We start from the raw sequence: 17,433 nt of genomic DNA, 5'->3' as shown, positions 1-17,433 counted from the left end.
AAAAGGAGAAGCAATAATTATTGTATGCATGTATCTCTAACGTAGGCAATGCTGACCAGATTCTCCCAGCGTTTTTATATCTAGAGTTTCCATAATTTCTCTAGGCAGCTGATTTGCACAGAATTCTAGCTTCTTCCTTTACAATGCACGCTCAGATGTAGAAGGTGCAATGTAGGAGAAAAAGTTAGCCTACTGTGCAGATCGGCTGCCTTGAGAAATTATTGAAGCTGTAAATTTAAACACACTGGGCGAATCTTGTGCGAGCATGGCCTATCTTACACTGTCAGAGATGAATGCGTTACCTGTTGCGATCTGTATAGACACGCATCAGTTCGTATTCTCCTTTTTGTGTACCTTCGATTTATTGCTTGTCAAGCAGCATTTACTCGGCATGTTCAATAAAGTTTCATTTGTTAGCGTGCCTTATGATCGTATTGGCAGCAGAAAGGTGTGCATTCCTTGTACAGCGAAACAGTATATGTCTCGGGGAAGCACTCGTGGTACTACCACAGAAACCCTACTGCAGGGGTATGAGCTATTATTTAAGGGGGCATGAGCCATTGCATTCGTCTTATGTGACGTACGGAGAAGGAGGAATAAACTTTATTTGTGCACAGAAGATTTGAGACCTAGGCATCTCTACCTAAACGACGGCCTCGAGCCCTTGGACCCTTGCGGCATCTTCGGCCTGCTGGATTGCCTTGGGTTGGTCTTCCGGTGCACAGCTGAGCAACGCGGTCTCCCACTGCTCTCTGGTCTTATTTATTTTATTCTGTATGGGAGTACGAGGGCAAGCCCAAACCATATGTTGTAGGTCCGCCCTTTCTTGACAGAATCTACGTCTATCCGTGTAATGGTCCGGGTAGTAGCGGTGGTAGGCCACCGGGTTCGGATAGGTATCTGTTTGTAAGAGGCGACATGCCGTCGCTTGCCGTCTACTTTACGAGGAGTGTGTCGGGGAGAAATGGTTCCTTCCCAACTTATATTGTTTGGTGATCTCATTAAATCTGGTCATCCGGTTTCTCTCTGTTCCCAGTATTTGTTGCGTGTCACCCGCTCGGCCTGTCCGTTCTCGAGCCAGGTTGTGTGCCATTTTGTTCTCGGGAAGGGAGGAGTGTGCGGGTGCCCATATAATGTGAATGTCGCGATCTTCACGAAATTTGTATAAAATTCTCAGTGCTTCCGGCGAGATTCTTCCTTTTGCATAGTTTTTGACGGCTCTCTTGCAGTCGCATACTACGATGTTAGCTTCCGTGGAAGCTATTGCCGGGGCTAAGGCAGCTTCCTCCTCCACACCTCTAGCTTCCATGTTTTTACCGTCCCCCTAACTCTACAGTCGCCCTCTAGACTCGTAGCAACTATCGACATACTCTGTTCATTTGCGTACTCCGCCGCGTCCACATGGACCACGTCCCTGGCGTACGACAAATTTTTACTTGGGTAGCCATAGAAATGCATACGCATTTAAAGCATATACATTTATCTGCCTATTACTGCAGGGAAAGGACACAGAGGAGGACGGGATTAATACAAGATCATGATAACAACTATCATGCTGAAAAGGTGTGGCGGGCCATTGGCTACAACGTTAGTGACGTCGTTTCTCTCTCGAAGCAGAGCGCACATGCAGCAGACTCTCTCCGACTTTGCAGTAGGTTCCAATGTGTTCATGTATTTGTTTAAATGAAATCTGCGGCTCCGGTACACCACTTGGTGACTACAGTGCATTACCGAGTCATTATCACAGTGATTAGCGCATAACAAAACACAAATGCGTAACGTATTTCAGAAAGACGTTGACAAATCCACTGGATTAACAAAATGAATCACTCTTTGCACTCTCCCTGCTGGTGATCATGCTAAGCGCCATGTGTGGCTTCTAAAATTAACAATGTGATAAACAGTGGAGCCGCACATTTCAGCTTCGCCGGTTTACGATTTGTACGGGGTGCGTGGCGGTAATTTTTTCTGTTATTGCTTGTTCAGTATTGTATAATGCCGTGTCCTTCTTCTTTTAACTACGTTGATATTCCCCTCGCCTAATATCAAACCTTGAAGCCAGCGAGGTATATAAATAAACAAATCCATATGCACATGCCCTTTATTCATATGCATACATCTCCCACCATCCCGCCCTCAACAAACGTCACGGTGTGGATGTATCGCAGTGTGCACCTACATTACCTGCTGTTTGCATTTTGCTATAACTTGTGAACAGTGTTGTGCATAAACATTGCACAATATTGAGGTTGTGACTGATGCGGTGCATAAGCAAACCTTGAAAAAGATGATATGTTGGATTGTAGAAATAACACCGATTGTATAATACAGCAGTTACTTTACCAGCATTTCATTGACCTCTTGACAAAAAGATCACTTCGCATAGATTCCTACACATGCCGAGAATCTGCAGTTCCTTATTTTGCTTGTTGATGTGGTCGTTACTGCGTGGCCATATCTTGTAGATTTGGAAACAAAGTTCAAAAATCGCTTTGTAGTAACATATTTTTTAAAAAATGTGTACATCACTGCGACTGCAACACGAGAACTTGGTACAAACACTCACAATATAGGATGTGGACAAATGCTCAGGAGAAACTCCGGAATGTTTGCATGCGGATACTTATGAAAGTGAAGTTTCATTCCATGGGTGTTATGAGACGGAGGATAAAATCCTAATTGTGTTCATGAAACAATATTGCATTGATAAGCTTAGAGTTATAGTCATTGCTTAGCACTCTCGAAATAAATATTTATTCATTACTATCGACATGGAAGCAGCCTTTCGAAGCAAATAAAAGAATGTTTTAGAGCGCAGCTCTTTGGCGTCCGTTCCTGGGTTTCGCGTCGTCGTCGTCGTCGGCCTCGTAACCAGCTCCGCCCCCCTTTCATCCCCCCAGCGCTAGCAGCGACCGACTGATACCGCTGGATGCCGCTGACGCTGCTAGAGATTCAAGATAACGTGACTGTATAGAACACCGTCGCCGCCATGCAGAAAGAGGAGGAAAGGGTCCCCCCCCCCTGTTCTTGTGTGGCGGATAGGGGTTGACTCACTATCGGCGTCAGCGGCATCAGTCAGTCGCTGCTATCTCTTCCCTCCTCCCTTTATCGTGTTGTCCGCTTGCTGCGCGCGCTTCTGCCCCCATCGTTTGCCGCTGGGTGTACACGCCGCCCCCCTCCCCCCTCTTCCTGCGAGTCTCGGGTTGTGGGAGAATGCGGGAGAACATCCCGTTCCTCTCGCTCGTAACGCGTCCCACGGCTGTGACAACCTCGCGAGGCACTTGTATAGATCTCGTCTTTGAGAATCAAGGATTGGTGTACCAAGTCGAACATATATCAGCCTATTTCTCCGACCACAAAGCTTCCTTCATGACTGTCAAGAACTGTTAGTGGAGTCTTTGTTAAAGGAATACGTGTGAAAAATAAAAAAAAATTCTGTGATAGCGCATACATGTGTTGCTCGATTTCTTTGCCTCAATCTATCGAAAAGGTGAAACAGCTTATTTGCTGCGCTCAAATTTCGCATTAGGAAGTAACGTAATCGTCGGTAATTTTTCTAGCACTGAGCATTGAATCGCAGGCAATTCAAGCGGACATAAAGTTACGCAAATAGAACATGTTTAGGAATACCAGGTATGAATACGCATTGAGGCTTTCATTTGAACTTTAGCTGAGCAATCTAGTTTGAAATGATTCCCATTAGCATGTCGTAACAATTTTGATCTATTGCAGGTTGAATGCATAACTAGCTTAAGAAATCTAGATAAGTGCGAAAAATTACAGTGATGGAAGTCTAATGTGTAATAACATCAGTAATATAATAATAATAATATTACCACAAAACAGGTTAGCCGTGATCGGCATACGAGGCTGAGCAGAAACTACGTTCCTGCATTAAGGATTGCACTTATTGATAAGGTCTTCTTGTTAGAAATTCTCAGTAGACTACCAGCGTGAAACACAGGATAAAAAAGTGGACGAGAAGCATGTCTCTTAGAATTCTATAATACGAGGAAGAGTTTCTACAGGAGTGGCGGTAACTGCTAGAAAAAAAATGACAGGAGACGTAGCACGCGTAGGAGTCATATAGGAGCAGTTATATAGGAGCATATAGGAGCGACGCATATAGCAGTACTCACGGAATAGAAAGGTTTAGAGAGCACTCCCATACACACACACACACACACACACACACACGCCTATATATATATATATATATATATATATATATATATATATATATATATACAGCACACGCACCGCGATGGACGAACCAGATTAGCGCTAAGGTTGCAGTTCATGACACATTTGCCATACCACGATCAGTAATCACACAGCTCAGTTACAGTAATCACACAATCATTTACGGCTTCCTTCAAAGGCAGCCGCCCGCTTTCGGGTTGGTCCTTTTTGTTGCGTTTGGCGCAAGACTACGGCTACGGACAGGCACCGCACATGCGCAATCCCGAGCTATGTACACGCATCATTTCTCCTGAAGCAGACGTCTAGCACGGGTAGCGCGAGGATCTCTTTGGGCTGACACGATGACTTCATCGTAGCCAAATTGCGAATACTGCATACGCATTGAGGGTGGCTAAATGAACTTTCGATAGCTTATCTTGTAGATTGTTGTAGCGCAGGCAGAACGAAACGGTCATAAAAGGCAGATGAGAGAAACACAACGTTAAAACAGCTGCGAACCGCTGTTTACGTGCTGCCTGTCTCATCCCACTGAACTTTAGAAACCACTGTTTCGCACTCCAAAACAATTCTTAATTTTACTCGCTTTTAAATAACAAAACACGCATATTATTTGCTCCCAATAAATAAAAGTCAAAAGTAATGTAATGCAAACGTTTTATTCATTACATTAAGGGAATTATGCAGTGAGTGCCGCGAAACCTGGCAGTAAACAACCCTGGACGTCGCACCTGTCGCACTGTTGAAATCGCGATCATGTGAAATGCGCCCTCTTAAAATCGCCTCGCAACGCGTGCGACTACACCGATTTTCGTCGTTTTTGTCACAGCATGTGAAACAGCCTTTAGGCGTATCGCCGGTTTATGGGTTTGTAGGTTGCCTAAAGAAGCTAAAATGCTTGTAAATGCGGCGTACTTACGAGGCAGAAAACTCCCAACAGCATTACACTGCCTGGTGTATCGCAAAGACACATCGTTGTGCAGGTTCTTCGTGGGCTCTGAAGACAAGAAAAACACACAAACGGTCAGTCGCTCGTCTATTACATCACTGCCAAGCGGCAATTCTCTTACCTATAACCGTCTAAACGGGTGACATTGTACGGTCAAATTTGTTTATTTTTTTCGATTAGAAATTATAAAAACTAAATCAATTATGTACTTCAACTTCTTCCATAGAGAGCACCTCATTCGTTGATACCACGAGGTGACGTTAATGTACGCAATTTATTTTTGGCCTGCGTTTTCTCTAGCGTACAGCTTAAGATGCGCGAAGACTAGACCTTTCCGGGAACCGAAGTTGAGTGGATACTTGATATCACGTTTCTAACTTCGCTCACGTTATCACCTCCACCATTTTGTAAAGTATCTATGGCCAGGACTATGCCGCTATTCAAATTACCCGATTCTGTATGTATGCAAGGACATTTTTCCTTCAAGAATTTTTACTTGGCCCGTGAACGCTGTTCACCGTCGTACGTGAGTATGATGTTGTTGGTGCGTTCGCTATAGAAAGCTAAAGTTTCGCGACTACTTATTGTCATTTGGGATGCCTAGAACATGTCGAAAACAAAGCTTTCCCGGCTATTGTAACATTTAAATAATCGTTGCGCATAAAATTTCTGTAAAGTAAAAGAATAATATATTACAGAAATCATAAAGGGAAACTGTAAAGAAATCTTTTCGGATAGTGCAAACAGAGAAGTGGTATTTAAACTGAAAAATTTTTGTAAGAAGAACTGAAACAACAAAATAATGAAATAATGAGCCATACCACTCTGTGAAGGTAGATCGGCAGCGAAGCTGTTTAGCGCGTGACAGAGAGGTGACACGGAATTTTTAACGAAGGTACGATCGTATATATTGTCCTCATCTTCGGTCATCGTGACGATATAGGTACGCGGACATTCGCGTATCACCTCAGTTAATACATGTATCCGGCACCTAAGACAATGAATGGCTCGCACCCTCTTGAGCAATGGCTAACACGCGCGTAAACGCGGCTTCGCTATTACGACGGCAGAAGACAAGCGAGATTCTACGCTGAATGATGAGCAGCAATGCAGGCAGCTGTGGAAGACGGCGACGAACACGCGAGCAGTGGCACGAGCGTGTTCGCGCGATCGGCGCCGAGAATTCTTTGACAGACGTTTTTGAAAACGTTGTCCAAAACAATTTTCAAAAATTTCTTCTATTAACCTTGCGCCTGGCACCTGTGTGGGTCCCCAGGTCTGACAAAGGTGATTCAAGGGCATGTGATAGGTCCGCATGCCCACAGCAGGTGCTGCTATTGAGCTTGCATCATTTCTGCACTATCAGCAGGATCGGCCCACATTATAGTTTTTGCCGACAGATGCCCCGAAACCCTGGATCCCAGACTTATACAGTTTCACCGGAAGATGTTTATGGTAAGAGGAGAAAGTCAAAAACACAGTACAGAGGTTTACAGAAGATTTCTGCAAACCACCTGCATTAAAATTCAGTGTTGTTTGAAGAAAGCATAGGTCTGATGCTCTCCAAACTGGTGTATTACAGTCGACGCCCTATGTATATCGAACACGTTTTTTTTTCGCATGGTGGTCCAGTAGCACTTGCTTTTTTCGTCGCACTTGACAAGGTAATAAGATTAAAAATGGCCCGAAAACCACGCCTATTATTTGGACTATTGTATTCACTTGCATGACATTGGACAATGTAAAATGTACTCATGAAATTAACCTAACGATAACGGAAACACCTGACGCGCGAATCCTAAAATGGAAATTTCTTGTTCGATTTTTGACATTGCTACAGAAACACGCATGTAGAATCAACATTATGATCAATTTGGAACACGCAGTAAAGACTACACGGCGGTCCTTAGTAGTAATAAAGCTATGAAACCATGCTGCGTCATTTATTCACTAATTCTTACTTGCGCATAACTGAGTTGAATCAGACAGAACGCTCAGGGTGCCGCGCTTTGAAATTCACATACAAGACTTGATTAAAACGTCTTTCACTTACGTATGTAAGTTGCTACAAACCACCCAATGAAACTTTTGCGGTGCCTTTCATAAATTTTCTTTGGACGCACAGGTTCAGCGGATTCTGCTTTCATTTAATCCAGCTTCCTTTAGGAATAGTTCGCCGGCACAATATTCTGCTAAGTGAATTTGCCTAAAAAAATGGCACACCAGAGTTTATAGCCCCAACATTCTGGGCAACAGACACAGTTCCAGCGCTTCGGAAGAAACAGTAACAAACAGCGGGATTGACAAGAGGCTGGTGTCAGCATGAAGACCACAGGTTTTCGACGATTAGAAAAAACCGTAGAGAAAAAAGCACGGCAACGTGCAATTTCTTCACTGTAATACATACAAATTAAGGGTACTATTGCAGTTAAAATATGACGAAGTTGCTGCAAGCGCTCAATTTACACAGCGTCCATTTTGCCTTGCACAATCCTTGCCACTATAACAGACAGACGACATGAATCACCTTACTAGCACAGGTAGGAACTCTAATATTTCGCCGTTTGTTGGAAAGAGGTTGCCTGGGAGTGCTACGTCTCGAATCGCCAAACTTGACGACATGCTCAGCAGCGGAAGGAAAATAATTGTTATTGGAGGATTTTCAAATTCAGGGACTGCTGATGGATATACTAAACCACACTTAGTTTTTGTCATTGACGTGAAGGGACCTAAGGTATACCATTCGGCACGTGCAAATTTCGAAACAAACATTCTTCAATCACATTCTGTGTATAAGATGGGTAGTTTGCCTGAGATAATCACTTGAAATGGTTGAAATCTAGCTTCCATCTTGTGAGAAATGGACTTAGGGATACTGGTCGGCTGGGGAATTATCGCATCCCACTTTTTTGTGGCGAGCAATGTAGCAAGCGCTGTATTAGTGAGCCGCTAAGATTATTTTCACCCAATGGAAAAATAAAAGAATACGTGGGTGATGGATGCGCTGCCCTTCACAGAAATCCGTGTGGCCGTCAACCACCCACCGGCGTCACTCAAAGGCGATGGCGTTGCACTGCTGAGAAGCAGTTCGCGGCTCCCATGCTCCCCGCGGCAGCCACTCTCCCAAGGAGGCTCAATGTAAGAACGCCTGTTTACTGTGCCGTGTTTGGACGTTAAGAAACTACAGGTAGGAAAAGTTTGCGCTATCCTACGATAAGGCGTCCTTCATAACACACTATACCACTGTGAGACCTTAAAAACCACAGTTTACTTTTATTTCCCAACGTGCACTGTGAACAACATTTTTGTTGGCATATCTTTAGTCAGCAGAAGCGGCTTAAGCTCATTCTTGAAAATATAGAGGGAGAAAAAATTACGACAGACCTCATCTTAAAAAGGACTCTAGAGGGTAAAGTGATTAGCATTCGAGCAATGAAGGCAGACAGTGTATTCCTTAAGTGACGTTTTGAATGTCTTTAGTGGCTGCTGCGACACTAATGGTGATTCGGCTATACGCAACATATACGCCCCACTTTGCTATCACGCTCGCTTGCAAAATTTGCTCATGAGCATAGCGGCATGATGACGATGACATGAGGAGAGTCAGATGACAAAACTGGAACAACGATGACGGAGTGATAGCGAAGGCATCACGACCAAGAGCTCACCGATATAGTGAGAGAAGCTATTAGACAAGTAGGATCACTAGGCCTGAGCAAAATGCGTAGACAGCGGCATGATGACAGTCAGATCACGAAGCTGGAATGACGACGATGGAGCGCCTGCATATGCTTAGTGACCAAAGAGCTGGTAGACAACTTGGTTCAACGGGTCGGCGTAAGAAGCTCTATTGAGACATGCAGATTGATATGCTCAAAGTTTCTCATCTAGGAAATGAAAGCCAATCCCAAGTATTTGTCGCGATTGTGCTTGTGCTGTGCGCTCTGTGGCGCATCAGATAATAATTAAATTATCTGCCCTAAAACGTTAAACGCGTATTCCGGACAGATATCATCGTCAGTATAATCAGCCACTGACGATAAACGCGTATTGGCAGCTAGCTCTCATTTGTCATCTCGGTCCATTTCAATATCAGTGTAGGCGCACTGGACCCAAACCATAGGTATATTTCTAAGGAACAAAATTAGGGCAGAACTCATCTCACGATGACCTCCGATGGTATTACGATTAGAATTCAAGTTGTGTAGCGAAACATGGTATTTTTATTGTCACGTTTGTTCGCCATCTGTACTGGTCATTGTCACAGTTCCGTTGCTTTGCCTGTATTCCGATATCACGGCATTTCATGATGGCACTCACTCATTCGCAACGACAACGCTGCACGAGAAAAAAAGGTATTGTCATAGAGAGGTGAACATCCTCATGACGATGGTAAACCTACGACAGCATGACGATGACGACATGATTCCAATAGGGTGATGACGGTGTTGTAACGATGGCAGTATGATGAGAAGCGTATAATGAATCTGGAATAACGACGATATCATCAATACAATGGTATGCCGACGATGGTATGGCAACAGACGCGTAATGTAGACTGTCTACCAACGAATAGATGACGATGACATGACAACAAGTAGCATAATCATGACTGAATGACATGATGAAAGTAGAATGATGAAGAAGCAACGAAGCCGTTGGATGGACTGAAGGTGGTATGACGACGACCGTATGACGACAACGGCATGAAGCTACAGAAGTGATCACGATGCTAAAACGGATATGTCACGACAATGGCATGAGAACCATGATACGACAATGGCTTTGTGATTATGATGGCGTGACAACAATGGCATGGCGAGAGCCGGATGTCGGAGCTTGAATTACGATGATGGAACACGCGCGATAATTTCACGACATCAGTATGGCAAAGAATGCACGATGACAACTGTACCACGACGATGGAGGGGTGACAATGGCATGATGAACTGTGTAACAACAATGGCTTCACTAATGCGGCATGCTGACAGTTGGACGACGAAGTTAGAACGACAACGATGGAACGAACGTCACGACATCTGCTGACAGTGAGGGATCATGCATACATCATGACAGTGTTACGACGATGGCATCGCAAATGTATGAGGCCTGTGGTGTAACGAGTGTTGTATCACGAAGCCTGCAGTGCGATGATGACTTGAGGACGATCACCCGATCACAAAGGCATTATAAAAACGGTATGACAACGGATGCATGATAGCGAACATCTGACGATTGCGCAGTGATGACTATGGCATGACAGTGGTGGCTCCATCATGAGTGAATGGGACACCTTGTCTACGAGAGAATGAAGACAGCATGAAGACCACTGTGTGATGAAGACTGCATGAGAAGAGTGGAATGAAGAAGTTAGAATGACAACGACACAACAAGCACGATGAGATCACAACAAAAGTATGATGACCAATGGATGACGATGACCGCATGACTTTCGGGACATTATTACAATGACATGAAAATTGTGCGAGGATAACTGGACGGCGACGAGTATTTGACAACAGGGGCGTGATGACCGCATCACGAACGTCCGAAGACGAAGCTGGAGTGATGACGATGGAACAACCACGACTGACGGCCTGTGAGAACGAATACGTGAGGAGTGCATGACGATGATGCCGTGAGCGCGACTGCATGACGAGAGTCTGCTGACAAAGCTGAATTCTTTAAATTTATTTTAACTGGACGGACTTGACAATGTCTATGTGATGTCTCTCTATAGTTCGAATTCACCAGCATCTCACAATTCATGTTATAACACTGCTCGTATTTTTAGGGCGTCACGAGACGCAAACGTCCCGCGCTTACACAAAGCACGACCGCTGGATAAAACAAGAAAGAAAAGTGGCCTGTCGCATGCATCGAAAAGTTTACTTTGCTGCGACCCCACCAGCCGGGACTGTTTCTATAGGATCGGTATAGAACAGGGCTCAGGAACGCACTCAGAACTCCGTCTCCCATTGCGTCCTGTCGCCCCTAGCTAGCGCTGTTGGGCCCAGCCAAGCGGCCGAGGACGCAACTGCGACTATCACGTTCGCTCCCATTTCAGCCCGCACCCAGCGGCCGTGCGTAAATACGCGATGCTAGTCAGAGGTATAATAATGTCTTGGCTTTTATGCGCATACGCGAAATTCAGTTGCATTCAGTTGCTATTTAGGTGTCCAACAAATGCATCGACTAATCTCCCGCTCAGGAGCAACAGCTACGCCCTTCCTCGTAAATCACTAGCACAACTCCCATACAGTGATGCTGCAGAGAAAGAGACTTTAATAAAAGCGCCTGAGAGCTGTGGCCATCGGAATATTGTTGCTAGCCTGGCATTACGAAAACACATTTTCGCCTGTAACATACGAGAACAGGAAGGTTGCCTATGTTTAGAAAGCGTTTTTGTTGCTCACTCATGAACCCTTTTGGTGGCGTTACAATCTTTTTCTTCCTTTATCATCGAAACTTCGCCTAAACATTTCTTGCACCACGGATAAGCCTTCTACTCTCCTCTTCATAAGAAGCATAAAGGATTGGCCTTACGTGGTAAACCAAAAATGGAGCAACTTGGTGAACGGCGACGCTTACAAAGCATGCAGCATCATCATAGAGAATAAACGAGGCTGTCACAGAAAAGTCACTTTTTTAAGAAATACTCACATCTGAAGGCGCCGGATTTGCTGCTCTGTTGCAGGATGCTGCTCCTCCGCGTTCCTCGCTCTTCTTCGTTCTCTTCCTTTACCATAAAGCTCGCTGCCCCTCATTTAACGGTTTGCAATGGACTCAGGAACAAATGGACGCTTTCTGTGTAACAACGAAGAACCGTACTTGCGCTTTCACAATTAACGTCCGAAACACTTAATTAGTCCCTTAATTGGGGCAAATAAGTTTACCCAGTCAGCTTCACCGTGAGTTTACCTAACAGAAAGGTTCAAACTGAAGATGTTCCTTCTGCTGGTGGTTATGGTACTTTAAAAGAAAGTGGAATTTAACTCTAGTAGTGACATGGATGGTAAATTGAGAGAAAGTAATGCAGCACAGCCTACATATAAAAGATAGGGTGGAATATGGTGATGATGATGATGGCCCTCACTTATTGCTCATACCCAATATTTTGGAGTATGCCTAAGCTTTGCCTTTTATAGTGAAAAGCGATAGCACTGAAATATCCCTGACGGCTTCTCACATTTCGCGGCAACTTCCGCTTATGCAACCGTAATGGGTACCGGGAAACGCCGGTGGTGAACGCTATGCAAGACAGCAAGCTTTCTGCTAGGAACGCGGCCTCCTGCGTGGACCCCAGATGAACGGAGCCGAGAACCCTTTGAATGGTGTTGGAAGGAACCGGGCGCGTCACTCTATGAATTGTACAAACGCTGTAAAAGGTGTTTGAGTATCAGTGTAACAAAATTAGGCTTTCTCATACCTTCAAATTACAGTCCGGCTCCATCGTATCTGTAGGTTGTGGGTACGTGGTACTTTAGGATTTTCTTACGCATCTTACGTTGAGGAATACAATTCGTTCAGCAGCAAATATGCGCTACACGAAGGGCCTCAGTTGTTGGGTATGCTTGATTCGGGATGATTTTTGTTCACAACAGACTCAGCCTCAGCGTCGGCGCCGGACGCATGCGCCGACACGGGATTTTCCGGTACAAGGGGACCTTAACGCTATTGCGCTACTAAGGAGGATAGGCCAATAATCGGGCCGTAGAAGGTTGCTCTAGACAATTTTTATTCGAAAACGACAAGCCGAAGTACGTGGGAATCTGTTTCACTTGCGTATTTCAACACTCCCTTCTTTTCGGTGTTTCCAGCAAAGAAAGCCCTGCGAACGTAGTAAGATGGATAGCAGCAGCCACCACTCGCTACAGTATTCCATTGTCTATGGCGTTGCGCTACGCAGTAAATGGTCACGGGCTCGATATTGACCTCGGTGGCCGCATTTCTGTGCGGAGGAAATGCAAAATAGCCCGCTTACGTGCGATGTTTACGTGCAAAGTCAAGAATCACAGGCGGTCAAAGTTATGCTGGAGCATTTATCCTATTATTAATAGTACTAATCAGTTCGCGGTTACGGCATGTAAAACACGAACAGTCGTTCAAATCTTGCAGCGCCTATTATCACTGTTGCACCCGATTCGGTGCTTGCAAATAATGTCCAAGGGCTTAAATGCTTCCAATATTCTACCATTCAACTATGAGTCCGCTCATGCCCTCTCTGTTTTGTGAATTTAGGAGGCCCACAGCTGCCTTTCTTGCTTTCCTAAGTGTTAACGCCAAAAGCCAAGAAATGAATGTGATGAAATTTTTTACAAGAACCTAAATAGGTTCTAAAGAGAGGATGTATTTCGGCGAATAGCACGGCCAGAAGTAACGGTGGCACGCTGTTCAATTGCGACTGCAATGATAAAACTGTGATTTAGGTGTGATGTGTATCGGTCGTAAATTCTAGAATTTCTGGTGGATCCCTAAACCCTATTTTTAAAGGTAATATTGAATTATTCCAAGTTACGTGCATTTTCTTAATCATGTATCTCGCGTATATCGTTTCTTCATTGTTCATGATGTTAAAACGCTTACTGTGTGCTTTTTCTGGGTACATAAGAAAGCAATCCAACTAAATTAAATACAGATTTACTGCCAATGAGATGAAGAAATTGAGCATAATAGAAGCGCGAGCACCTACAGCAGCACCATCAATGAAACAACAACAAAAAAGCTGCTATGAAAATAAAGGGCTGAAAAATGTGCAGTGGAAATGTTGCTCAATAAATTCGACATTTACTTTGAAGAGATATAAGAGCGATTCTACAAAGAAAATTGAAGACAAGTAACAGAGGTTAGGATGAATCGGGGACGTCACCGTAGTGATGCACTTCAAACGTTTTGGGCATTCTGCTTACGGTGCATGGAAATTAGAGCGTAGATATGACAAATACATAAACAAACAAGGCATCGAGTCACGCACTGAAATGTTTACATGCATAGCCTGTTCGCGCCACGTTTATTTTTCAAAGGACAGCACTCTCTTTTCTTTGTGAGTGATTAGCAGAGAAAAATGATGTGCTCCCCAGTAAGTCCTTTTGCTAAGAAGGCCAAGAAGCCACACCGTAGATTTTGTGAGCTGCATGGTGTTTCACCAGTTATTCGCCAAACTAGAAGTGCTGAACACAGTCGGTTGTACTGCACGCTCAATTTAGTTTATTTCCTTGCTTGGTTTCTCCCTTTCAGTGGTGATTTTGATTGGCAAATTTTAAAGTGAATGCCATAAACGGTGAATCTATGATATTGCATGTGCAATTCATGCCAACTGCATCGGAATATGAATTAATGTAGGTCTTTTTTTTACTAAGTCCACTGGTACCATGTGTATGCAGAGTTTCCTTGCTCTCAAAACCCATATGGTGGTTCTTCTTACCTTTATTTGCGCACACAGTTTTTCCTACCTAAAAACATGAGTGGTGGCTGCAGAAAAAGAAAAAGAAAAAGGGATCATATAAACATCGTTATTGCTCTTGCCTGTTTTTTGCCTTGCCATGATAGCAAAAGCAGCCAACAGTGTTAAATAGTTTCTGATAAATAAAAATAACTATTTATATAGGATAAAATATTGAAAACTATTCCAATATTATATAAATATTACATAGGGCGTCGCAGCTAACTTTCGGTCTTATAATTATACCTGGGGCTGTGTTTTGTACTATTTCGTTTTCGTTGAACAGCTTGGCTACTGTTAGCTGGCACACACGGTAGTAGCACTGATCTCGCCAAAGCCCCTGCGCATTTCCTGCTCAAATGGCACGTAACCTTTGACGTTTAAGAACACATTGCTACAATGGTTTTCTTACTGTCCCAAGTAAAATGCTAATTTATCGTATCTGTACACTAAACGTTTCTTCGTAAATATTTCTTTCCGTCGTCACTGCAACCGTTTCAGAGGGCGTCTTTTAGGCGCCCATTCCAAGAATGAGCGTTGACGTGCATCGGCGACCCTCTGCGTAGCCGAGCGAACGAGCAGAGCGGAGGAATAAAGAGCCAACGGGGAGCCCAGCGGGGGATGGTACATGGCGAGGGCGAAGGAAGTTTGAGGAGGAAAGCGGAGGGAGAAGGCGGGTATGGCAAAAGTGTGAGAAGAAAAGCCTAGTTCCGCGCAAGACCGGCTCTGCGGCAAGGAGGGCTACGAGATGGTGCCAGCGCAGCGCGCGTCGTCTTTTCACCGATGGCATACGTCGAGCGCCTTCAATGATAGCACGTCCAGAAACCAAGCGCTGCATGAGCGGTGGTCTCTCTGCGGTGGCAGCTGGGAATCGTGCCCACGCATCCTCCATGCGCTGCCACTCGCGATCTCCCGATTTGCGAGGCAGTCGCGCCGTACTTCGCTCCGTTTGCAACGTGCTGCACGAGACGGATTGTCCGCGAAAGCCAATATATTGCGAAATGGAAACTCGTACAGAGCTCCGTTCAAATTACGCCCCTACGCAATTACGCAATCCAGTGCCTTGCATGGCTTCGATAGGTCCATTGACGCTAAAAGGTGCAGCATATCCAACTAGGTGGCATCTGTATATAGCGAAGCTTTCTGTGATTGCATAGAGGCGAAGCACTAATTTGTGTTTATAGAATGTTTCCACAAAGTGACACGGAAGGCCTTATCTAGCTCCACAGTATATCTATGGAGGACGCATACAATGAACAGACTGAAAGAGAAACACAGTCTTGTAGGTCAGTACGAAACTGGATAGACCATCCCCGTCTTGGCAACAGGATAAGGTTACCCCTGAATTCAGAAAGTCTACTGGACCGTTCGGTCATTTGGTTCTCGCAGTGATGAGATCCCGCAAAGGACGCGATGGCGCTACGACGACAGGCGACTGTACAACATATAAAGAACAATTTAAAGAAAAGCGTTCTTTGTCTCTTCCTTCGATTTTTCCGCTGTTGTTGCTGTCTCGAACGACGCGTCGAGGGGGAATTTCAGAGCGTGCATAAACATGGAAGTATCATGGCAAAGAGGAAAAGCGACGCGAGAGACTCCTTTGGATCCTTCCACTGAGTCCCATGCATACAATGGCCTCTGGAGCTACATCTAAAACGTCATATTAGGCCCTTGATAGCTTTAATTAGGCACCAAACCCAGAAAAAACGTTGCTGCAACTGCAGCGGTTGTCCTTATACTAACGTGCAAGTCATGAGCAGATGTATACAGAATTGTAGAGACTATGCAGGTATAATCGACAGAGAAAGGTAGCACCGGCACAGTCGCGAAACGAGTGAATAACGGCATTGCCACTGTTAACTGTCGGTTCCCATACAGGGATCCAAGAGCAAGACAGGGAAAAGGTGATGTGAGAAGATAAGGGAACCCTCCTACTAAAGGCGTGGCAGTGGCTGCGGGCAAACTGTCGATACGGTAGTGTCCGCTTCTGCTATTTCTGAAAAACAACCATGGAACCTGGTCAAGCGGACAACTGACCCAGTGCATGCGGATGCAAAGCCGCATTAAATCATCGTATCGTCTAGGAAGACACTGCGGAAGCGGTCGCAAGTTAAACACTTCTGCCTTGCGTAGGGGAGCGAAGAACTGTTGCGTGGAAAAGGAAACCAGGAAACAATAGGCGCTTACTTGCAACTGAGTTTCTTTTGAAAAACAGACCAGAAACATCCTTGCGCATGCGCTGACGTCTGATATGTGGAAAAAATATTGAACATTTAAAAAACAACACCTGACACACGAGAAGACGTCACTGCATAAAAACAAACTATTTGGGGGTTGCAGCAACATCAGCACGTGTAAAAGGCTTAAAAGAAATCATTCGGAAAAAGAAGCCCGGATGGAGGGGGGACAAGATGCGCGTCGAAAAATTCAGCCATGAGCGAATAACGTTAATTCCTGGTCATCAGAAGCACTTACGGTGCCCTGATGCAAGGAAATAAAGTTACTCGCTCTTTGTCTGAGGTGCCGAACGTCAAAGCAGATCATTGAACAGCGGCAGCTACCCCCTGATTCAAGTTGGTCCACCAGCAGGTTTCGAACGCGGTTCCCTAAGCCCAGCTGTCCGATGTTCTACCCATCGCACCAACGGCCACGCAGTTACCGAAGTTAACGTGAAATAGTTTGGCAGGGAGAGAATCAAGCACACATACAAACATAACGCCAAAATTTTCTGAGGCCACGCGCAGACTCTTGCGGCGACACAACCTGGAGCAGCGTGTTCAGACCGGAGTGCGAGAGAGGAGTCCGGTTTCCGCATCACGTGCTTCTCCTCGTTTGTTCGCGC

General features: G+C 44.9%; 1 protein-coding gene across 1 annotated transcript in view; it reads right to left on the bottom strand.

Moving 5' to 3' along the window:
* The window catches only part of LOC135910230 (uncharacterized), a 164,709-nt gene extending 152,832 nt beyond the window's left edge, over positions 1-11,877 (bottom strand). The window contains exons 1-2 of the mRNA XM_070526645.1: positions 11,813-11,877; positions 5,120-5,197 (exon numbers count right to left, since the gene is read on the bottom strand). Of these exons, the coding sequence (XP_070382746.1) occupies positions 5,120-5,173 (54 nt within the window). The 5' untranslated portion in view covers positions 5,174-5,197; positions 11,813-11,877. The remainder of the gene's footprint in view (positions 1-5,119; positions 5,198-11,812) is intronic.
* Between the last annotated feature and the right edge of the window lie 5,556 nt (positions 11,878-17,433).

The sequence above is a fragment of the Dermacentor albipictus genome, chromosome 10 (genome assembly GCF_038994185.2).
Source record: "Dermacentor albipictus isolate Rhodes 1998 colony chromosome 10, USDA_Dalb.pri_finalv2, whole genome shotgun sequence".
In the NCBI taxonomy this organism is placed as follows: Eukaryota; Metazoa; Arthropoda; class Arachnida; order Ixodida; family Ixodidae; genus Dermacentor; species Dermacentor albipictus.
The sequence above is the reverse complement of the archived record's forward strand: the minus strand, read 5'-3'. Positions and strand labels throughout refer to the sequence as shown.